General features: G+C 41.6%; 2 protein-coding genes across 2 annotated transcripts; one reads left to right on the top strand and one right to left on the bottom strand.

Annotated features, from left to right (window-relative positions):
* Positions 1–12306: 12306 nt before the first annotated feature.
* Positions 12307–12837, bottom strand: LOC104455727 (NEP1-interacting protein-like 2). Its single transcript, XM_010070468.3, has one exon. The coding sequence runs from the start codon at positions 12835–12837 to the stop codon at positions 12307–12309; it is 531 nt and encodes a 176-aa protein (XP_010068770.2).
* Positions 12838–14626: 1789 nt separating this feature from the next.
* Positions 14627–17061, top strand: LOC120296183. The gene is made up of 2 exons (XM_039317868.1): positions 14627–15486; positions 16956–17061. Exons 1-2 carry the CDS (start codon positions 14627–14629, stop codon positions 17059–17061), a joined length of 966 nt encoding a protein of 321 aa, XP_039173802.1.
* The last annotated feature ends 8453 nt before the right edge of the window (positions 17062–25514 follow it).

Below are 25514 nucleotides of genomic sequence, written 5' to 3'. Positions count from 1 at the left end.
GCACGAAAGTAGAACATTGCTTGTCATATGATGGATTACGTATTATGTTCTTTGATTGACTGTAATTGATATTGTAAAATTCAATTAGTCTACATAGTCATCTTATAAAGTTTGTGAATAGGTTCATGTACTCTTCATCGTTAACATATCCAAATATACACAAATTTCTCTACCCGCGTCATCCTTATTTATTACGAACAAGACCCACGAGCTATGAGCGCCAGCTACTCGTCCCCAACCTTGCATCCTTGAAAGCCACGTGATTTGGTTAGTGCTATTTATTGATCACCCACCACTGCACTCACTCAACGAGCAGTGCTAGTCAAGGTTCACCGGAAGTGACTATGGAAAAGCAGTTGCCATTTAAACAGCGGAGAAAATATCTCAATGTTTCACTGCATGCACGTCTAACGTACCGTTCTCCACCTCGTTCGTTCTTGGCTACTGCTATGCCTGAACAATCGAGCCATTTATATCTTCTGATGCAAAATCAAGGAAGAAAAAAAGAAGTGCAGAAAGAGGCAGGGCCGATTGGGGGAAGCAAGAAGAACATTGCCGGATTGGCCGTGTTGAGGGCGGAATCGGAGTGGCTCCCATTGGAGGCGTCTTGGTTGTTGCTGTAGTCCTTGTAGGAGCAGAGGATGTCATCCGAAGCAAAATTGAAGCCCTTGGAGCCCATGCCGGGCTGACCAGACGAACTGGATGCCATCTCCAGCGACAATCGAGCTGATGACCGTGAGGCTCGCACGCGCGATCGAGGAAGGGAGAAGGAGCTCCGTGTGGAAGAAGATTTGTGCTTGCAGAGGTAGAGAGGGAGAGAGGGAGATAGATGGTGGCTTCTAGAGAAGGAGTGTTTTGGGGGGTTGGGGGGTGGTTTAGTTAGCTGGTTCGGGAAACGAATGTGGAGAAACGTTTTGTTTTGGAGATATTAGCGCGATGTCATCGCGATTTATGTGCTAAGAAAGAAGAAATAATAATATAATTAATACTGAATTTTGGCTCGATATGCAACGTGATGCCCAAACTTTTAATTTTTTGATTGTGAATCCATATATGTAGTCCAACATGTAATGTAAACTCTCAACTATTAATTTGTATAATATGGTTTGTAGACTCTTGATACGTGTTCAAGAATAATGAACATTTTCATCTAAAAGTCTAACGGAAGTTTAGAGACTATTATATAGCAAACTTGCCACAAATTCTGTTTTCGTTTTCCCTGACTCGTATCATAAGTCAATTTTATGGTATTAGAGTGACAACATTTTTCAACATATTTTTAGTTTGAAGTTGATTATTCAGTGTAGAAAGGGGGAGAATTTCCATACCATAACTGAATCTTTCGAAATTTCCACACCCTCCACTGTAAATGCTCGTCTCTTTTAGTCCTCCTCTTGAGATTGACTATCTTTATGAAGTTTCCTACCTCAATAAAGATAGCAAAATCTCTGAGACTCATCTTCCACTTATAAATCTGTATTTTGCTTTTGCTAAACCATCTTCTTTTTCTCCTATTCATTCCATTAAGCAGCTTATTAAGCATACTCCTAAGCAAGTTAAAGATTATGTTTAGTACGCAAAATTCGACCAGCATCCTATTCCAGTTACTTAGCAAGAACACTCTTTCATCCTTTATATCCCTTCTGATTTTCCATGCTAGTGGATACAAGAAGGTTATACTCACCTTTACTTTGGTGTCATTAGACTTGCTTTATCCTTTCATGGAAGAAATGGATTACTCATGGTCGCTTAAATGACCCTCTTAAACACCTATTTCTTGGACTACCAACATGCTTGGATTGGTACCATCCATACCACCCTTAATGCAGGAACAATATTTGTTACACTATTTCCAAATTTCAACATAGCTCTCTTGTCTCAGGTCTTAAGGTTCAGCTACATATTATTGGGGAACCTCAAACTCCATATTCTATTGTGGCTATCTTACATTATCAAATGGTTTATTGGGTCCAGAATCATGCCATTCACCCCGCCTTCCCTAGTTTGGAAGATGCCCTATTCATCTCGGTGGATAATGACCAAACTTTCGGTATCCATATTCCCAGATAGATCCGTCTGGATCGGTTAGTTAAGTTGCTCCCAAACACATGGGTAACTAACTATGAAAAAATCCACAATAACTCCAAACCAATCTAATCCACATAGTCTCAGTTCACTAAGAAGAAAGATGGCATGATTATCATCAAATTTAGTAAGGAAAAGGAAGAGTTCCGCATCTTCTATCTTTCCTACTATTTTTATAATGCGACCTTCTGTAGCCAATGTTCTAGCTGACAAAGGCCAACCAAACCCAAAATCTATAATTAAATCTTTTGATCGGGAGGGACATCCTATTCATTATTATAAAGATCATCAAGATAAGTACACTATTAGTGCCAAAACTTGTGTACGACGCTCACTTTGTTGCCAAAAGTTTCCATCGGATTACTAAGTGCCAAATCGGAGGAAAAACGATCACTTTGGTGCCACCAACGAAAGATTCCAGCCAAAATGATTACGTGGCTTTTAAAAAAAATAAAATTGAAAGGGCCTTTAAATGACGTCGTTTTCGGTCCTCCTTAAGAAAACGATGTCGTTTTGCCGTCCTACATGGATGGCCTCACGGAAACGACGCCGTTTAGCTCACATGGGGATTGAAATTAGGGTTTCTGCCGCTCGGCCACTGTCGTTCGCTCGCCGTTGCTTGGCCACCATCGCTTAGCCACCGTCGCTTGACCACTGTCGCTTAGCCACCATTGTAGTTGCTCGACCAAGTGAGTGAGGAGAGACTGAGATAGTTGCTCGAGCAAAATTGGCAGGAAAAATCGGAGGCGAGGGCAGAGGAGGAGGAGGAAGAAGATGGGTCGAAGGTGAAACTGGTGCGCTGCTGTTGCTACTGGTGTGTTGCTGGTGTCACTGCTGGTGCTATTGCTGGTGTTGTTATTGGTGTGGGGCTTCAAAGAAGAAGAAGATGAAGACGAGCCTTCCCTCTCTCTCAATTTGGGGATTAGGGTTTCTAAGTTGGAGGAAAGATGCCAAACGGCGTCGTTTTGGTGTTTAGATACTGACTCAACTCTTCGACAAGCCACATTGGCTTGAAAAATTAATAAAAAAAGGCCACATCGGATTTCCAACCAATTTCATCGGCATTGGCACTGAAATGATTATTTTTCAAAATTTTTGGCACTTAAGTGATCCGATGGAAACTTTTGGTACCAAAGTGAGTGTCGTACACAACTTTTGGCACTGATAGTGTACTTATCCCAAAGATCCTCAGATAGGACACTGTTTCTAGGATCTATATTGTCAGTGCTTGCTTTGCACAAATCCCCTGGATGACAAAGAAGATGATAGGCCATCCAGAAAAAAGAATCGGTCAAAAGATAAACTTTACTAGAGGTATCTTGACGGAGACCCCACTATCGAACCTCTTGTTGAAGATGGAGAAAAATATCAATTCATGATCTCGTACGGACCACCTCGACCACACCCTTCTCCAAAAATCCTTGAATTGTGTGATCCTCCTTGACCTCCTTAGTCACCACCTAGAAAGAAACTTTTGCCCCAAAAGCCAGTTGTCTTACCCTTCTATAAACCCATTTACAAATGGGTTAAAAATAATTTCTTTCCTCTTGAAGTACCCAAAACACCTCAGTCCTCATATTTCCCAAAACTAGAACCATCACCTGTCCTTCCATTTATGTGTAAGTTCCAGTCCTCAGACTTTCCACCGTTGAAAAGGTCTAATTCTAGTGCCCTATTCCTAGCACAAGAAGAATTTATGGATGTTCACAATCAATTTTGTCATATCTCTAAGGTCCCGAATCTTATAGATATTGACAACTATGGCAAGCAAAAGAAAGTTACCGCTGCTAAAGCTATCTTGAATTGACAGTCAGAAAATGCATTGACCCAGAATAATGTTCTCAAGATAATTGATACCAAGCTTTCAACTATCTAAGCTCGTCTTGATCATATCGACTAGAAGGTTGATCAAACAGCTTTGGTCACAAATATAGTGCTCGAGACATTCCAAAAAAAATCTAGCATATGGAATCTGTAAGATATGTCTCTCATCATTATTTGGAAGATCAAATGGCTAAAATGAAAAAATTCAGGAGACAAATTAAGCTCTAGTAGGATAGAGAATTTATTCCTTTTCCAGATCTATTTTCCTAGCCTTGGCAAACAATTCCAAAGGATGTTGGTTCTTTTAGGGCTACATCAATTACTTCAATTATTGACGAAGCTCCAAGGCAGGATCAAAGGGATATTGTTACCCTTTGAAATCGTATTAGAAAAATGAAAAAGCAAAGAAATATTAGTGAAGAAAAGAAGCCATCCCCTGAACCTTTTCCAGAACCTCCTTATGCTTGTATAGTCTCAAATCCACTTGAGGCTTTCCTACAAGATCAAGGCAGACAAAGTATACCAACTATTGCTTCGTTTGATTCTGTAAAGTAAAAAACCTCAGAATAACCTTAGAACCGGATTCCTCTTCTCTGAAACTGATTCAACCTTTGACCCACAAACACCAAGAATTTTGGGCCCACTTAGGCTTGTCACCGCCGGCCGGCCGAACTTGGGTCTGGTCTCCACGACCGGACCCGAGTCGCACCGAGCAAGCTAAACCCGGGTTGGGTTGGGTTGGGTCGGGTCAAAAAAAAATTATATTATTATTTTTTTAAAAAAAAATTCGAAAATCTAAAAAATATTAAAATTTAGAAATTTTTAAAAATTTTAAAAAATTAAAAATTTCGAAAATAAAAAAATGATGGGGTTTGGTTAGGAATTGCTATATCTCGCTTTCTTAGTGTAATTAGACATTTATTTGCTCGCATATTGATTATGTTGTATGTTTAATTTGCATATCTAATTATGTTTAATTACACGTGTTTAATAGTATTGCAATTAGGATATTGATTGTTACTTTAATGATTGCGCATCCGCATGATCACCTCGCATGTTAGTGGATAGCTATAAAATTAATCCAAACTGCCTGACAAAAAAATTTACTCTTAAAATGAAGAAGATTAGGTACTGAAAGGGCACTAATTGGTTAATTAGTATAATCAAATTCCCGATCCTAGATTTTATGGTTGCATAGGAAGTGAGGTACACTCACATGCCTCACTTGGTTTCTAGTTGACCCCAATAGGCTAATGGCGACTCATTTTGTACAAAATTCCTAAAATATATCCTAACGTCACGCGGGGTATGGGCTTGGGAGAGCCCACGCCTAATCATGGGCCTTAGATATGTTATTTAGGCAATACCTCTAAACCTGTTCCCTCCCCCGAGGGTAGGTTGCGACAGTGCATGTGGAGTTGGTATTCTGATGAGGTTCTTAGTTATGGAAAAGTTCAAGTGATGCTTGGACTTGGATAAAATCTGTGGTAGTTGAGCCCATCAAGGGCAATGGGAGCTTAGTGGCAGAATTTGAATTTTTTAAGTGATTGCGACTTGGCTCAAACGTCGAGCCAAGGTAGAGATTTTTAAAATATATCTCGAGTTTGAGCCTAATGCGAAAGTTTGAATATTTCAAATTAGATATTTTGCGGACGTTCGAAATCGCACAAAGTTAACTTCTTTTGGCGAATTAGAGTTGGCGATGGGAGAAAGTGTAAAAGGAAATTATAGATAATGATTTCCTAATTATTATTGCCAAGAAGGATTCAAAAGGAGATTTGGACTTTGGATTTTCTTCTATCAATTGCAGTCAGTGAAGCGATAGTTGTTATCAGTTGCTTTTGTTGACCAAATTTACCTTGGATTGCATGTGATTCTTTTCTATGTTGGAGTCAGTCAATGAACGTGCCTTTTGTTGAGATTGAGATACATGCACATATTTATATGGGCTGTTTGTTTGTTGCAAAAGAGCTTGCCATTGTCAAAGATTGTTGAAGTGTCGTTATTCTAACGAGTGCTTGGCGGGTTTTCATTTGTGCAATTACATCCAAGAAACATTAGTGTTTGTAGCCGATCAAATCTTGTGGTAAGATTTGCGTGTAATTCTTTCATGAGATCGTGATATTATTTTGTGAGGAATTTCGATGCTAAACACTGCGTGCGTTATTGGGTGTAATTGGGGTTTGGGAAATACCGAGAGAGTGTTTGAGTGACTCGAGTGTGTAATCTTCTTGTATCACTTGATTTATAGTGAAATTTATCTCTGGTCTTCCTGTGTCTTGTATCGCTTGATCTATAGTGAAATTTATCGTTGCTCTTCTTAAGGATGTAAGTCTTTACGACTGAACCATGTAAATCTGGTGTTTGATTTATTTTATTTTTCTGTTTATATTATTGTTCTATCACTCGTTTTTTTTCGCAATAGAAACTATCTAAGGCAAGATGGTTCACGCAAGAGAAGAGAGCAGCGAATCACTGGTGGAGATAGTGATGAAATGAACTAGGACCCACGCGAGGATTATTTTGGAATGAGTTATGTGGTCATAGTGAATCGAGAGGCTCTTAAAAAGTGATCTGGTGTTGTTCATCGGGTGTGCAATCCTGTTTTATGGCTTAAATTCTTAGGAACTTTGGGAGCTAGTACATCAACAATCACCGTTACCCGTTAAATATGTCATTTCCCACCGACGTTGGTGACTCCCATGTGAGGATGTTAGAGGTGACGATGATATAGACCTGTTCGATTCTTCCATCTATAGCCGCTCCGATGCTTTTGCTTTGATGTGATCGAGAAGATTCTGGCTTTGGAATAGTTGAGGTCTCGAGGACCTGAGATGTCCTTAAACTACTCCCCCTAGTAATGACAGAGTTCCCTAGGAGTCTTCCCACCGAGAAGGGGACCAGCCGAACTAGAGGGAGTCCAAGGAGGGTAACCCCTATAGCCTCCAGAAGACTTAAAATAGGATCCAGGGTAGAGGCAGCTTCCATGCCTCGATAAATATAGCGGCTGGGCTTAACGCCCGTAAGACTGGACTTGAGCATGTCCTTAAACTACTCAACTTGGTAATGACGGGGTTCCCCAGGAGTCTTCCCACTGAGAAGGGGACCAACCGAACCAGAGAGAGTCCAAGGAGGGTAGCTCCCGTAGCCTCCGAAAGACTTAAAACATGATTGGGGGTAGAGGCAGCTCCCGTGCCTCGATAAATATAGCGGCTGGGCTTAACACCCGTAAGACTCAGACCTGAACAGGTCCTTAAACTGCTCTCCCTGGTAATGACGGGGTTCCTTGGGAGTCTTCCCACCGAGAAGGGAATAAGCCAAACCAGCGGAGTCTTCATGGGGGCAGCCCCCGTAGCCCCATGAGGACGTTAAACAGGATCGGGGGTAGAGGCAGCTCTCGTGCCTCGATAAATATAGCGGCTGGGCCTAAAGCCCATAAGACTTTTTTTAGTCTTCCCACCGAGAAGGGGACCAGCCGAACCAGAGGGAGTCCAAGAAGGGTAGCCCTCGTAACCTCTGGAAGACTTAAAACGGGATCAAGGGTAGAGGCAGCTCCCATGCCTTGATAAATATAGCGGCTGGGCTTAACGCCTGTAAAACATGGACTTGAGCAGGTCCTTAAATTGCTCCCCCTAGTAATGACGGCGTTCCCCGGGAGTCTTCCCACCGAGAAGGAGACCAACCGAACCAGCAGGGTCTTCGTGGGGGTAGCCCTCGTAGCCCCATGAGGACGTTAAACGAGATCGAGGGTAGAAGCAGCTCCCGTGCCTCGATAAATATAATGGCTGGGCCTAAAGCCCATAAGATAGGGGCTTAATGCTCGTAAGACTGTGGACCTGAGCATGTCCTTAAACCGCTCCCCTTGGTAATGACGGGATTCTCCGGAAGTCTTCCCACCGAGAAAAGGACTAGTTGAACCAGAGGGAGTCCAAGGAGGGTAGCCCCCGTAGCCTTCGGAAAACTTAAAACAGGATCGGGGGTAGAGGCAGCTCCTCGTCATTACTAGGGGGAGCAGTTTAAGGACATGCTCAGGTCCGTGTCTTACGGGCGTTAAACACAGCCGCTATATTTATCGAGGCACGGGAGCTGCCTCTACCCCCGATCCTTCTTAAAGTCTTCTGATGGCTACGGGGGCTACCCTCCTTAGACTCCCTTTGGTTCGGCTGGTCCCCTTCTCGGTGGGAAGACTCTTGGGGAACCCTGTCATTACTAGGGGGAGTAGTTTAAGGACATGCTTAGGTCCGAGTCTTACGGGTGTTAAGCCTAGCTGCTATATTTATCGAGTCACGGGAGCTGCCTCTACGCCTAATCCCGTTTTAAGTCTTCCGGAGGCTACGGGGGCTACCCTCCTTGGACTCCCTCTGGTTCGGCTAGTCCCCTTCTCAGTGGGAAGACTCTCGAGGAACAAGTCTTACTGGCTTTAAGTCTAGCCACTATATTTATCGAGGCATGGGAGCTACCTTTACCCCTGATCCTGTTTAATGTCCTCATAGAGCTACGGGGGCTACCCCCATGAAGACCTCGCTGGTTCGGCTGGTTCCCTTCTCAGTGGGAAGACTCTCGGGGAACCTCGTCATTACCAGGGGGAGCAGTTTAAGAACCTGCTTAGGTCATGTCTTATGAGTATTAAGCCCAACCGCTATATTTATCGAGGCACGGGAGCTGCCTCTACCCTCGATCCCGTTTTAAGTCTTTCGGAGGCTACGAGGGCTACCCTCCTTAGACTCCCTCTGGTTCAGCTGGTCCCCTTCTCGATGGAAAGTCTCTCGAGGAACCCCATCATTACTAGGGGGAGCAGTTTAAGGACATGCTCAGGTCCAGTCTTATGGGCGTTAAGCCCAACTGCTATATTTATCGAGGCACGGAAGTTGCCTCTACCCCCGATCCTGTTTTAAGTCTTCCGGAGGCTACGGAGGCTACCCTCCTTGGACTCCTTCTAGTTCGGCTGGTCCCTTTCTCGGTGGGAAGACTCCGGGAACCTCGTCATTACCAGGGGGAGTAGTTTAAGAACATGCTCAAGTCCAGTCTTACAAGCATTAAGTCCAGTCGTTATATTTATCGAGGTACAGGAGCTGCCTCTACCCTTGATCCTGTTTTAAGTCTTTCGGAGGCTATGGGGGCTACCCTCCTTAGACTCCCTCTGGTTCGGTTGGTCCCCTTCTCGGTGGGAAGACTCCCAAAGAACCCCGTCATTACCAAGGGGAGTAGTTTAAGGATATGCTCAGGTCCATTCTTGGGCTACCCTCCTTGGACTCCCTCTGGTTCGGCCGGTCCCTTCTCGATGGGAAGACTCCCGGGGAACCTTGTCATCACCAGGGGGAGTAGTTTAAGGACATGCTTAGGTCCAGTCTTACGGGCGTTAAGCCCAGCCGCTATATTTATTGAGGCACATGAGCTGCCTCTACCCCCAATCCTGTTTAAAGTCTTCCAGAGGCTACGGAGGCTATCCTCCTTGGACTCCCTCTGGTTCGGCCGGTCCCCTTCTCAGTGGGAAGACTCCCGGGGAACCCTGTCATTACCAGGGGGAGCAGTTTAAGGACATGCTCAGGTCCACGTCTAATGCGATCGGGAAGATTCTGGCTTTGGAATAGTTGAGGTATCGATGGCATTTAGATTCACGCCAGCCAAACCCTCGAAAGGAGTGCACGAACGATAAGATTCCGTCTCAAAGGCTTAGGGAAAACCCTGTACGTTTTAAACATGCGCAGGTGTGAGGCCGCAATAATTCATTTCGTTCGAAGAAAATAGACATGAAAAGGGGAGGCGATATATCAATATCGTGGCATTTCAAGTCACTGGGATCGGTCAAAAAAAAAAAAGTCACTAGGAGAAAAGTCTAAATGAATTTTATCCCGACATGGAAGAATCAGGCCATTCACAGTTCATCACACTGCTTTTTCTAGGTGCCGTATTAAAATTTACTAGTTTCGTACAATGACAAGTTTGAAACGAAAAGCCCTTTGCAATTAGATTGGATGGACACGGCAACGTCGGCCATGCTTATTGGTGGGTTGAAATCTTAGGGGTGATAATGGCCTTAGTCGCTGGAAAGAATTCTCGATTTTAGGGGCATTTTTGTTCAAAGAACTAGGCATCCCTCTTCACCCAAATTGATCATGGCTTGAAAAGTATGATGAATAACTTGGATGAACGGATGGAAAAATGCCGTGCGTTGATTTTTTTTTTTGGAAATTTTATTCGGAGTGTAGTCCCCCGAGGATTTGACAAAGAGCGCGACACTATTGCTTCTCAAGATTGCCGCATTTTAGTTATGTTTTGAAACCCAATGGAAGGTCGAAGCGAATCAATGCTAATTGCAGACAAGCGAAATCCAATCAACTTAAGTAATTGACTAGGACCGAATTGGTGGATTTGATCAAGCTTGGGACCAATCCAATAAAAAACCAAATCAAATGTTCTGCTCTTTGAAATATTCTACATTCTTTGATAATGAGGCTTATATATTCTTTATATATATTTATCTTTTTTCACCAATTGATTTAAACATTTAGGTTGGACTTTCTAATAAGCTCAATGCCTAATTAATTAGTTAATCGACAGAAAAAGCCATACATAGTTAGAAGCTAGTTATATAAACGTTTATATTGGACTTTCTAAAAAGCTCAATGCCTAGTTAATTAATTAATTGACAAAAAAAAACCATACATACTTAAAGCTAGTCATATAAATAAGATTATACAGTACTATCATATTTTGTAAAAAATTTCTTATAAAAAGAGAAGATACACTTAGATTGATATATTGATTCGCTCTATTACAAAAATCAATTCGAAACTTTTTGAGGTTGATTCAGCTGTTTTTTCTTTTTTCATGCTTAAGACCGGCGAGGCTTGAATAAGTAACTAAAGATGGTAGGACAAATGCTTCGTTCGTTCGTAACCAATTTATCGAAAGTAGAATTTCATGAGCGAAAGCCACAGTGCAAGAAATGCCCCAGATTAATCTTTGGATCATGGCAATCTCTGTTTAAAATTACACATGGATTGATGATAACTTCAGAAGGTCATCTTCGACTGATAAAAGACGCATCGAAAAGATGATGAGCCTTTACTCCTTTAAGCGAACAAAGCCATAGCCTATGAAGCACGGACACGTTGTCCGTGCCTCTGTGTCGTGTCCGACACGTGTCGGAGCGTGTCGGACACGTCGACACGGTCGGACACGCGGTTAACGTGTGTCGGATTTTCCGACACGCAATCAACTTTTATCGACACGCGTGTCCGGAAGACTGATGGAGGTGAGGGAGGGCGAGGGAGCAGAGGTTGCGAGCGCCGGCGAGAAGGAGCAGAGGCCGCGAGTGCCGGCGAGATGAAGCCACGAACGGACCACCGTGACGGCGAGAGACGGCTAGAGAAAGAGCCGAACAGAGAGAGAGAAGGCAAACTCCCGCCGGCAAGACGAAGCCACGAACGGACCACCGCGACGGCGAGAGACGGCCAGAGAGAGGTGAGGGCCGCCACTGTTGCGATGGATCAGCAACGAGAGGAAGAGGAGAGGAGGGAAGGGGGTCGTGCGACGCGGCAAGGAGGATAGGAAAAGGAGGGCTCGGGGCTCGCTAGGGTTTTTCATAAAGAAATCCAAAAAAAAAAAAAAGAGGTCTGATGGCGTGAGGGGGTGGGGGTGGGGGTGGGGAAGTGACAGCTCACCTGTCACTGTCAAGTGGTGGGGAGGAAAAAAATAAAATAAACGTGGGGTGGAGGGAAAATGACAAACGAAAGAAGGGTGGATTTTGGGGATTGGTTTTTTAATCGGAAAAATAAATAAATAAATAAAATTAAAAAATGATTTCGAAAAATAAAAATATTAAATTTTGAATAATAATAAATTTTGGTTATGGTAGAAAATCATGGATTTATTTAAATAAATTGCTTCTAATTTCTTATTAATTTTTTAGTTTCATCGATAACTTTTGTTAAAATTTAAAAAATGTTTCGCATTAATTATGAATGTATCTTTCAAATTTCAAATGAATTGATTTGTTAATACTATTAATATAAATCTATTATAGGCTCTTTTTTTAATTAATTATTTATTTATGAATTTGAATCAAATTAATTAAAAATAAAAATATTCATTTAATATACAACGTGTCGCAATGTGTCGGAATTCTCTATTTTTTAGAAATGACGTGTCGACGTGTCGTGTCGTGTCAAACACTCATGTCGTGTCACGTGTCAGTGCTACATAGGCCATAGCTGAAGAGAAAAACATTTACAACTCAGTCTACTACTACATCATTTTATTTAATGTGAGTCGAGGTTCCCGGCCACCCCGCCCTCTATCCCATGAAAATGCCACACGTCATTCGCAATCGTGCACAGATCGTGATCTACGCATGGGGTCGGCCAATAGGTTGACTTCATATCACCTCCGCATTCATCGTAGCCACCACGTTTCACGGTCGCTGCCCGAGCCGAGGTCGCAGAGCGCGAGGCATATGATCTCCACCCCGGCCTCGGCGATGATGCTCATGCTTGCCCGGTGAGCGACCAACCTGCGGCACAGAGGGCACGTCACGTTCTTGTAGCCGAGCCACTGGTCCAGGCAGGCCCTGTGGAAGACATGGTCGCAGCACTTCAGCTCCCTCACCTCCTCCCCAGCCCCGACCTGGCACAGGCACACCGCGCACTCCGTGGGTGATCTGTCACCATACTGGGCCGTGCTGAGCCTGTGGATTATTCCGAAGGCTCCTGGTTCGCCGTGGCCGTGCGAGTGCCAGAGGACAGAGGACCCCAGGGAGTAGTCCAAGGCCCATTTGAGTGGTCCGACGAGGGTGGACAGGCGAGCTACCACGGTGGCTTTGAGAAGCAGGAGCTTCGGGACCTTGGGAGCGAGGGAGGAGGAGATCGCCCAGAGCGCGGCCAAGAGTGCGAGGGAAGAGAGGGTGAAGATGAGTGAAGAAGACATGGTTTGTAACGAGAAAATGACGAGGAAGCTTAAGCTGGGACGTGTGCCACTTCTGTTGTTGAAGCGGCAATGTGCGCGCGCCTTTTATAGACGATGATCACTCGGCGTTAAGACTCACAGGTGGGCCCAAATTTGCCATGTGTCGACTTTTGTATGGTGATACATTTCGCCTACGTGGAGGGTAAAACCCACCCAATATTTTCTCTAGAGTAACGTTGGACATACATAACTCTTATGCTAAAACGCCATATTACATCAATTGACATACTATAAGTAGGTTTTTAAATATGTGTTTAATTCAACGTTTAATAAAAAAAAAAGGTTTATATTAGGGGTGAGCATAGTTTCAGGATTGACCGATAATTTGTACACGTTGACCCTTACACCGACATGTTAATTTTACCTGACTTTCGCACTCGACTTATTACAGAATTTTTGCTTCTGCTACAGTGATGCTACCTTACACCGGTCCTAGAATACGGAACCCGTTTCGATGGGTATGTTCAGGGTTCCAGATGGAACTAGGAACCTTAAATGTAGAACCTGGAACAGGTCCTTGTGCTTTTTTTTTTTTCTATAACTTCGCACGATTTTACGGCATCCATGACATCAAATGATGAGTGCATAATCTGAAAACCACTAGCCTAAACTTCTATTTCCTACGATATCTAGACTGAGACTTTTACTTTATTAAAATTTCATAATTTTCACGTATCTAATATGAGTTATGATGAGTAAAATGGAAGATGGTGATTCACTGCAATCATTCAATTAATAGTACATGTGAAATTTGGGTAGACCTTGGAACTTGCAATATGGTAGGTTCTGGGTTCCAAAAACTAGGAAATTTATTCTAATGGGTAGGTTTCAGGTGGAACTTGGATAGAACTTGAAACTGCTCACCTCTAGCTCATGCAATTTTAGTGCACTAGTTTTAATATTCAAATAGATATTTTCATGGAATTGTCACCGTTCAAGAAAAATGAAGAACTTGTCTCTTGGTCCACGGTAGATTTAGCGACCAGAGATTTCGGATCCAAGTTGTGCTCTGCTCATGGTTCAATTCATGGTTGGCCATGTCTAAGTAAGAAGACAAGTCAATCCACAGGAACTGGAGTGAGCGATCATCCTCGTACGTTGGCGCAGTGATTAAGACGTTTGGGTTGAGTTCCATTCATTCACCATTGCCGGTTTCTTAAACTCTGGAGTTTCTCTCAAAAAGTCATAGGCCCGCGTGACTCTATGAATCACCCGGCATCGTGAGGAAGGAGAGGACTGTAACACTCGATGAGAATTAAGCGATAACCAATTTGTTGAACGATTCAATGTTTTTGGTTTGTTTTTTTTTTTATGTGTTAATAGTCTATTAAGCACTTCTATTATGTGGATTGGTTGTTGTACGTGTGAAGTTAGTGGGCTGTGGTGGTTATTTGTTTTTGTAAAACCTATATAAAGGCTATGGCGTCAGTTTTTTATGTGTGTGGTTCTGCAGACGGTTCCTCTGTTTTTGTGTATATCAGTATCTCCTATGTTGTCCTCTATTTTTAACGCTGCTCTTGTGCATATTTGCATATTTGCATCTCCTCTGTTTTTTAACATTGGTATCAAGCCGAGGTTAGGAAGAAAAACGTGTGTTTGAGTGCTGTAAAAAGGTGAGAACCAAAAGAGAGTTTTTATTGCAGCAAGTACTTTCGTTTGCAGCAGTGAAAGGAGAGTATTGTAGCAGGTTATTTTCGTTTGTAGCAGCTGCAAGTTGCTTTTGTGGTGGTTCTGTTTTGCAACAGCAGTAATGGCCTCAGAAACATTTGTACAACCTGCTATTCGACACTTTGATGGTCACTATGATCATTGGAGCATGCTAATGGAGAATTTTCTCAAGTCCAAGGAGTATTGGGATGTTGTTTCTTCAGGAGTTGCCGAACCTGATGAAGAAGCTGTGTTAACGGTAGTGCAAAGAACGGCTTTGGATGCATTAAAATTGAAGGATCTCAAGGCCAAAAACTATCTTTTCCAAGCAATTGACAGATCCATTTTGGAGACAATTCTTTGCAAGGATACCACCAAGGAAATATGGGATTCCATGAAGAAAAAGTATCAAGGCTCAGCAAGAGCAAAGAGGCAGCAGCTTCAAACGCTTCGTTCGGAGTTTGAAATGCTACGAATGAAGTCGGGAGAGACAATCACAGATTTCTTGTCTCGGACAATGTCAATAGTTAATAAGATGCGGATTCATGGCAACAAGATGGAGGATGTCATCATCGTTGAAAAGATTCTTCGATCTTTGACACCAAAGTTCAACTTTATTGTTTGTTCCATAGAAGAAGCCAAGGACATTGAAGAACTTTCCATTGATGAGTTGCAAGGATCCTTGTTAGTTCATGAACAAAAACTCCTACAACAAGAGATGGAAGAGCAAGCTTTGAAGGTTTCAACTGGAAATCATTCTTCATCAGCAGCATGGGTGAACAAAGGAAGAGGCAGAGGAAGGGAGAACAACGATTGCAGCAGCTTCAGCTTTGATCAAAAGTCTGAAAACTATTCCTATCGTGATTTCCAAGGGAGAGGAAGAGGTCGTGGAGGACGACATTCAACTGGTTTTAGGCCAAAGTCAGCAGACAAATCCAAAGTGGAGTGTTTTAGATGCCACAGGTACGGGCATTACAAATCTCAATGTCGAACTAATTTGAATAAACAAAGAATTGAAAGAACTAACTTTGCTGAAAAAGAAGAAGAAGTATCTCTTTTGATGGTGTGCCATAGAAGGAAGAAACTCAATCAAACATGTGGTATCTCAACACTAGTTGTAGCAATCACATGTGTGGAGACAAGAAAATGTTTTTTGATTTAGATGAAACGTACAACAACACCGTAAAGTTTGGTGATAATTCCATTGTGTCGGTGATGGGGAAAGGAACAGTGGCAATTCATCCAAAAGGGACTTCGGTACAAACTATCTCAAATGTATTGTATGTCCCTGAATTAAAGACTAATATGTTAAGTGCTAGTCAGCTGCAAGAGAAGGGATATGAAATCTCTATTAAAGGTGGGATTTGTAGAATCCAAGATGAGAAGTTGGGTTTAATTGCCGAAGTCAAAATGACGAGCAATCGGATGTTTCCACTGTATCTCCACAACAACAAATTCATGTTTCTCTGCAAGATTGAAGGAGGAACCTTGGTTATGTCATTTTTGCTATGGGCATCTTAATTTTGATGGGTTGCGAACACTATATAAAAAAGAGATGGTGGAGGGTCTTCCTCAAATCTCTACTTCTTTGGAAATTTGTGAAGATTGTGTTGTTAGCAAGCAACATCGTGCTCAATTTCCACAAAGAAAATCGTGGAGAGAAAAAAGTGCGTTGGCGTTCGTTCATTCAGATATTTGTGGACCAATATCTCCAATTTCCAATGGAGGTAAACAGTATATCATTACCTTCATCAATGATTTTAGCCGGAAGATTTGGGTGTATTTCTTGCAAGAAAAATCTGAAGCGTTTGCAGCTTTCAAGAACTTCAAAGCACTTGTTGAAAAAGGATGGAGGAAATCAAATAAAGGTCATTCGCACGGATCGTGGTGGAGAGTACAACTCACTTGAGTTTATAGATTTGTGTGTGAAGCATGGCATCAAGAGACAACTTACAGCAGCCTATACTCTACAGCAAAATGGCGTATGTGAGAAGAAGAATCGTACCATTATGAATATGGTGCGAAGTCTCTTGAGGGGAAGTGGAATTCCAAAAAGTTTCTGGCCTGAAGTAGTCAATTGGAGCATTCATATTTTAAATAGAAGTCCCACTCTAGCTATTCAAAATATGACACGAGAAGAAGCATGGAGCAGCCAAAGACCTACAGTAGATCACTTCAGGATTTTTGGGTGTATTGCCTACGCCCATGTTCCTGACCAAAAGAGGAAGAAGCTAGATGACAAGGGAGTCAAATGTGTTTTTCTTGGCATTAGTGATCAATCAAAAGCCTATAAAATTTATGATCCTATGACCAAGAAAATCATTATCAACCGTGATGTGATTTTTGATGAAGAACAAACTTGGCCATGTGGTGAGCAAGGTGTTGGTAAGCAAATTCCAACGAATTTTGAAGATGAAAATGAGCTGGTGCAGCAATCCACAACAATCCAAATCGCCACAGGCAGTGTCCAAAGTACAGCAGCAGCTATGGAACTTGAAGATCGGCCTCATCGTGTTCGATGGAGGCCTGCATGGATGAGTGATTATGAAGTAACAGGAGTTGATCAATATGAAGATCCACTTATCCATTTTGCTTTGTTTTCAGATTGTGATCCAACAACTTTTGATGAAGCAGTACAAAAGAAAATTGGAGAATAGCAATGGATGAAGAAATTGCAGCTATTGAGAGGAATAACACTTGGGAGTTAACAGATCTTCCAAAAGGTCACAAAACAATCGGAGTCAAGTGGGTGTACAATACAAAATTGAACAAGAATCGTGAAGTTGATAAGTATAAGGCGCGCTTGGTGGCAAAAGGCTACAAGCAAGAATTTGGAGTGGATTACAAAGAAGTATTTGCACTTGTAACAAGACTTGACACAATCATATTGGTAATTGCATTAGCATCACAAAATTCATGGCCTATCTTCCAATTGGATGTGAAGTCAGCATTCTTGCATGGTGATCTTCAAGAAAAGGAGTCTATGATGGATGAATTTGAGATGAATGATCTTGGATTGATGCATTATTTTCTGGGCATAGAAGTAATTCAATTTGCAGCTGGAATCTTTATGTCTCAAAAGAAGTATGTTCAAGAGATTTTGGACAGGTTTCAAATGAATAATTGTAACCCCGTGACTACTCCAATTGAAGTTGGATTGAAGCTCTTGAAAGATCCTTATGGAAGCAAGGTGGATAGCACTCTCTACAAGCAAATTGTTGGAAGCCTGACGTATTTGACGGGGACAAGACCAGATATCATGCATGCTGTGAGCCTTATAAGCAGGTATATGGAGCACCCAACAGGGTTACATTTACAAGTTGCAAAAATGATTTTTCACTATTTGCATGGAACTAAAAATTTTGGGCTGTTCTATAAAAATGGAGAAAAGTTAGATTGGTTTGGGTTTACAGATAACGATTATGTTGGAGATGTTGATGATAGACGAAGTACTTCAGGGTATGTATTCATGCTTGGTTCAAAGGCGGTTTCATGGTCTTCAAAGAAACAATCAATTGTTACTTTATCAACAACTAAAGCAGAATTTGTTGCTGCAACTTCATGCGCCTGTCAAGTCATATGGTTACGGAAGATTCTTGGAGAGCTTCAGTTCAAATAGCAAGAAGCAACTATAATCTATTGTGACAACAAATGTTCTCAGCTATCAAGCTGTTCAAAATCCAGTTCTACATGGGAGGAGCAAGCATATAGATGTGAAGTACCACTTCTTAAGAGATCTTACAAAGGATGAAGTAGTTGAGCTAATTTTCTGTAGAAGTGAAGATCAAGTGGCTGATATATTCACAAAGCCCCTAAAGTTGTCCATGTTTCAGAAGCTGAGAAAGCTCCTTGGTGTTCGTTTGTTAGATATTCCAAATTGAGAGAATGTTTGCAACATCAGTTTAAGGGAGGGAATGTTGAATGAGTCAATGTTTCTGGTTTGTTTTTTATGTGTTAATAGTCTATTAAGCACTTATACTATGTGGATTGGTTGCTGCACGTGTGAAGTTAGTGGGCTGTGGTGGTTATTTGTTTTTGTAAAGCCTATATAAAGGCTATGGCGTCAGTTTTTTATGTGTGTGTGTTGACACCTAAATTTTCCCATTTTTCATTTAGAATTTAATTGTCTACAGAATTAGGAATTAGTCGTTTAAAAAAAACGAAAAAAAAAAGAGAAAACGAAAACAACAAAAAAATAGAAAAAAGAAGACATGGAAGGGGCCGGGCCGAATCTCGCCTTGGCCCGGCCCATGCCGCTTTCTCCCGCCTCCATCTTCAGTGAAACCCTAGCAATAGCAGAGGGGAGGGGATCGAGATAGGAGGGACTGAAAGCTGGAGAAGAGGGAGAGAACACACGCAACACATAGAGGGAACCGAAATGAAACAGAGAGAGCTTGAAGAGAAGCAGCCGGCGCCGGCGCCGGCGCCGGCAGCAGCGGCACTTAATCGCCACCGTTGTTCCGCCACATCCGCGCGGCACCTCTATCGTCAGTGAGTGTCGACGCTATTGCTTCCACTTTGTTGGTCCACACCTCCTCCGTTGCTCGTGCCACGACAACACCGTTGTCTTGATCTTCCCGCTTAAGCGCCCCGACGGTGGCAGATCTAAACCGGTCGTCACTCCACTGCCGAGCGAGCCCCGTACTAGCTCGTGCCTCCTCTGCTGCTTGTGATGCACCACCATTGGGATTCCCCTTGCTGCTGCTACCATCATCTCTGCTCGACGCCAGCAGATCTGAGTCGGTTGTGACGCCGTTGACTCTCTGCAGCCATCCGAAGCTCCGCCCCGCCTCCGCCGTGCCTCCATCAGCAGAATCCGACACCATCCGAGCCATTGCACCTCTGCCTCTGCTTCGCCGTGTCTCCCCCTGCAACACTCGCGACTCCAGCTGCTCATTGCCTCTTTGTTGCCCATTCGAGGAGCGTCTGAGCTGCCGCCCTCACCCCAAACGCCGTCCTAGTCGTCGTCCTCCGGCCCGACGCCGTCCAAGTTGCTTCGCGTCGCTGCCGCCAAGCCCGTCGCTGCCACCGTCGCCGCCGCCAGCTCCACCAAGAAACCCTAGAGAGAGGAGGCATGAACCGAGTCGTGCGAACTGGGCCAGGTCCAGTCAACCGGGTAGGGTTTTTGCATATTGGGCCGAGCATACCTAAGTTGGGTTTGGGCTGTTTTAGCACATTGGGCTTGTGGGCTTCGTTTTTAAAATGAAAAAACTTAGACCAGATTGGGCTTGCTGGTTGGGCCCAATCCGAATTTAATTGAAGGCCCGACCAAGGCCGGTCAAGCCGGTTCGGCTACCCCCTTGGACGAACCGGGTTCGGTCTCCAACCGACTCGATCCGCGCCGACCGGGTCGGGTCAAACTAGACCGGACCCGGTTCGTCCATTTTTAAATAAAAATTATAATTGAAAAAAATTAATTAAAAAAATTATTAAAATTATAAAAAAATTATTAAAAATTTTGAAAATCCAAAATGCAAGTTTTGATTAGGAATGGCCATGTATTACCTTTATAGTGTATTTATGCATTTAATTGCTCATATATTGATTATATTGCATGTTTAATTTACTTGTTTAATTTAACTATGTTTGCAATTGTTTAGTTGTTTGTTTTTATTGCAATTAGGATCCTGGTAGTTGTGGCTGTTATTTTAATGATTTTGCACCCGCATGATTACCTCACATGTTAGTGGATAGGTATAAAATCAATCCAAATTGCCTACCAAAAATTATTTTGTTAAAATGAACAAGATTAGGTACTGAAATGGCACTAATTAGTCAATTAGTGTAATCAAGTCCCCGACCCTAGATTCTCTGGTTGCGTAGGAAGTGAGGTACACTTCTATGCCTTACTTGATTTCTACCCGACCCCAAGAGGCTAGTGGCGACTCTTTTTGTGCAAAATTCCTAAAAAATATCCCAATGTCACGTGGAGTATGAGCTTGGGAGAGCCCGCACCTAATCATGAGCTTTAGGCCCGACCTTAGGCAATACTCCTAAACCTGTTCCCTCCCCCCGAGGGGTAGGTCGCGATAGTGTGGTTTTGCAGACGGTTCCTCTATTTTTGTGTATATTAGTATCTCCTCTGTTCTCCTCTGTTTTTAACGCTACTCTTGTGCATATCTGCATATCTGCATCTCCTCTGTTTTTTTAACACGATTGGCGTCGGACACTCGATACAAAAATAAGAAACTCGCGAGGAAGAACATCAATTGACTGCAACAGCCCCTTTCCTTGATCTTTGCATGCTTCACGTGTTTCACCCCCTTCACCAACGAGGATGGGATGGAGAAAGAATCCCGTCGAATCACTCCTAGTCCTGGTCTCATTTTGCTCCTCGCCCGAGCGCATAATTCACAATAGAGCAAAGGAAGCTATGGTGTTCAAGAGAAGTAGCAGCCGCATGGAGATGAAGAGGGGAGCAGCGCCTCTCCTCCTCTTGAACCTGCTCCTTTGACATCTCCTCCAACCGCAACCAATGCACCATCGAGGTCCGCAGCGTTGGCTGCATCTCCTTTTTTCTCAAGAGCAACAAGAGCGAGCTCTTGCTCTCACGCCATATCAGCACCTCCTCGAAGCCTAGAGTTGGTGGGGCAGAGTATAGGTTAAGAAGCACCGACACTTTCCAGAAGCTTTTGTGTCTTGTCCGACATGCTTTGACACGTTCCAACACGCGGTCAACGAGTGTCAGAAAATGTGACACGTGATCAACTCTTCCCGACATGCTCCGACACACGAGTCAGAAATTCCGACATGCGACTCCAACATGCACGAGATCAATTTTGAAAATTTTCAATACTTGAGGGGTCAAAATATAAATATATGAAAAAAATAATGAAAACAATAAAAATAAAGGGGAAAAAAGAAAATTTTCACTCTAAAGCTTTTCACTTATAAGTTTTGACCTTTTCGTGAGTGACGATGGAACGCCCCTCTTTTCACTAGCGTCGCTCTGCTGCCCCCGCAGAGTTAAAGTTGTGATTTTTTTTTTTACTTCTTTCCACCTCTCGCAGGTGTCGCCTACGAGTTATCTCTTTTAGTCACATTTTCCATTGCGAATTTAGTTTTTTTTTTTTTGAACCTTGTTTTGCGGAGGAGCTCAAGCCAATCTATATCATGAACTCCGAACTCAGTCTAGGATTATAAGAAATCGCATTAATTTCCGACAAATGTAAAAAAAAAAAAAAAATAGGACATGGTCCTTCAAATTTACTCTTTTATGTTTGTAATTTTTGAATTTCTCATTCAATCTCTGTCGATTAAAATAATAAATGATATAAACAAATGTTGGATTAATATTTTTAGTACAAATTAATTATATGCTCTTCTTAATTTTTTTTTTTCATATATATATTTAATATATAACATGTCGGAATGTGTCGGATTTTTTTTTTTTTTTTTTTTTAGAATTAACGTGTCGCGTGTCATGTGTCCATGTCGGTGCTACATAGAGTATGGGAACAACAAGGTAGAGGAAGTTGTGGTGTTCAAGAGGAGCAGTAGCAGCTGCGTGGAGATGAAGAGGGTTCATGGGATCTGGAGGATCGGGAAGATCAATTTATCAAAGCCTTAATACAGTACAATATGAATTAGGGCATTGTGAAAGACTCAATTTATCACCCTTAATAACAGGAGCATTTCATGGTTTGCAATGCTGCATATTGAATCTTTCTAAAATGTGATTAATATATGCCCTTTGAGACAAACCCAATAAACGACGAGAACGATTTCTATGGATCTCAATGCCAAGAACAAAAGATGCCTCACCAAGATCTTTTATGTCAAAAATTTTCGATAACATCTGTTTTGTCTCATGTAGTAAACCAATGTTACTACTAGCAAGTAAGATATCATCTATATAAAGTATGAGAAAAATGTATTTCCTCCCATTGACCTTGGTGTATATACACCGATCTACTTTGTTATTAATAAATTCGAATAAAGTGACAATATTATGAAACTTTAAATACCACTATCTAGAAGCTTGTTTAAGGCCATAAATAGATTTTTTTCAATCTACATACAAGCTTACCTGAGTCATCTGCTACAAAACCTTCAGGCTGCACCATATAAACCTCATCATTAAGGTCTCAATTTAGAAAAGTAGTTTTAACATCCATCTGATGTAACTCCATATCAAAATGAGCTACTAATGCCAAAATCATTCTAAAAGAATATTTAGAAGAACTTGGAAAAAATGTTGCTTCATAATTTATTTTTTCTTTTTGAGTCAAACCTTTAGCTACCATTATGGCTTTAAACTTTTCAATATTCCCTTTGGAATCCCTCTTAGTCTTGTTTACCCATTTGCACCAAATAGGTTTACAACCTTTAGGCAATTCAACAAGCTCCCAAATACCATTGTGTTTCATAGACTGCATCTCATCTTTCATCGCATCTAGCCATAAATTTGATTGAGGACATGAAATAGCATTTGTATAAGTCACATGATCAACAACGTAGCAAATATCATAATCATGCTCTCCTAGGTAGACAATATAGTTTGGTGGTATAGCTGAACATCTTTTCTTCATCAACCTTCTGAGTGGAGCTACTTCAACCTCATTCTGAATCTGAGGGCCTTGAGTGATTTCATTAGGAACTGCCTCAACAATAGGATCCTAGGCCACAACAGGCTTAGTTTGTGGCATATGAGGCTCCATAATTGTCTGCACAGGATGAGATAAGGATTCAGTAATTCCTACTATACTATCATCTTCAATAATTTGTGAGCAACTACCCTTTTCAGCTACATCAAATTCCAAAAATTTTGCCATATGATATTCCACAATTCTTATACCTCCATTAGGGTTATAAAAACAATACCTCTTTGAATGATCTGGGTAGGATACGAAGTAATACCGAGTAGTTTTAGAATCCAACTTGCTCAATGTTGGATTATATAACTTCACTTCTGCCAAACATCTCCAAACTTTAAGATGATTCAATCTAGGTTTACGTCCAGTCCACAACTCAAAAGGAGTCAATGGAACCGCTTTAGTATGAACACAATTTAGAATATAAAGAGTTGTTTTTAAAGTTTCACCCCACAGAAAATCAGGTAAATTGGTCGTACTAATCACACTTCTCATCATGTCCATAAAAGTGCGATTGCGCCTTTTGGCCATACCATTTTGTTCAGGACTTCCAAGCATAGTAAATTGACCTATTATCCCAAAATCCTCTAAGTATTTAGCAAACGACCCTTTAAGTTGTCCAGCATTACCATACTTGTTAAAATACTCACCGCCATTATTAGGCTTGACAACCTTTAAGACTAATTCTAACTATTTTATTCTTTAATTAAGTACAAAATAATAGTCATTAATGACTTTGTTGAAATAAAATTTCTGCATAGGATTCGCTAAGATTAACTTAAATGACCTCTAACATGTCAGAACTAAAGACTGCTGTTTTATTATTTATCTCGACCATTTTACTTCCACAATAATTTATAGAAATCTTTAGATAACTGTTAAGAGAAGATAGAATATCAACATTGTCAACTTTTTTACTCTTCATTTGGACATGTGTGAGATTATTTCTTAGACAAAAAACTTTTAGAAACAACATTTTCAACCATATACAAGATGTATATATAATTATGTTAAAAAGTCCTTGCAGATGTGTCATAATTTCGGTATTAGACAAGATATAAATTCAAGCCACTAAGGCTTCTATCATTTTTCAGCAGTGTAGTTAGTTGGTAAACCACTTTTTAAGTGTTCCTGAATAGAACGCTTCATGGACAGTAAGCAAATTTTATTACTCTTTTCTCAAGCAGCAAATCATATGTCAACTACTTAAAATTTGAACCAATAAAAATCTCAATAATAATGGAGTTATTAATTACAGAAAATGTGACTGAAAAAAAGTAATGTATATAATTAGCATCATGTGAGTACCGTGTAACTTGACGTACAAGTACACATCCAAAAAATTACATGCAAAATCATATAATCACCTTCAGGCAAAATACATTATATGCAATTGTACACTTCCCACATGATAGCGGTTATAAGAATATCTTCGTGAATTCATTACCTTTAGGCATATGAACCATTAAGATCAGTCACTCCTCTTCCACACCATCATGTATCCCTCCATGAACTAATACACAATCACCTCCTTTGGGAATATGACTACGCATTAGACCAAGAGAGATCCCAATCATTATATGAGACTGATATTTCTCAAACCCAATCAAGCGTGCCACTTTTGTGGTCACAACTTAATTGAATCCTTGAAACCCTCTCATACTAAGAATATAAATGTTACTTCTTATATACATTATATACATGTGATTTTAACTTTAGTGATAAGGGTGATAAATCACTAAAATCACATATCATGCAAATTACACTACTTTATTCTTTAATAAAATTAAACTTTATTATATATTAATAATGAATCACACTTTTATAATATTTATGTGATAACATACCTTTAACACAATACTTGTATTTCCAAAATCACATAAAATACAAGAAAAATACACAAAAATACACTAAAAATACACGTATTTAGGGTTTTATATGTATATTATCATTCAACATGTAAAATAAATACACCATAAGATAGAGAATGCTCATACAAACCTACAACCATGAACCACACGCACATTAGAGCTCTCATGTGCCCGCACGCGCCGCTTGAGTGCACGGTGCGTGGAGCTCATGCGCAAGATTAAAAGGCCAGTCAAAACCGGTTTGACTAGTTCCCGGCTCGATAGTCCGGTCCAGCCGTCCGGTCTGACCAATTGACCGGGTCAGGTCAGTCAACGGGTTGGATCAATGAGTTGGGTCGGGCCCAGGTCTCTGACATCAGCCCTCGTGCGTGTGATGCATGTGTGGCGCCACCGCGTGGGGTGTGTGTTCGACGCCCTGGCGGTGTGTGGCAGCGCGTGGGTGCGCATGGGGCCTCCCCTAGCGACATGGTGCCCACATATTTGCTCATCTCACCGAGTACAATCCGAATTTACAATTTAATTTGAT

Source organism: Eucalyptus grandis, chromosome 7, assembly GCF_016545825.1.
Source record: "Eucalyptus grandis isolate ANBG69807.140 chromosome 7, ASM1654582v1, whole genome shotgun sequence".
Lineage (NCBI taxonomy): Eukaryota > Viridiplantae > Streptophyta > Magnoliopsida > Myrtales > Myrtaceae > Eucalyptus > Eucalyptus grandis.
This window is presented reverse-complemented; position numbering and strand designations above follow the sequence as displayed.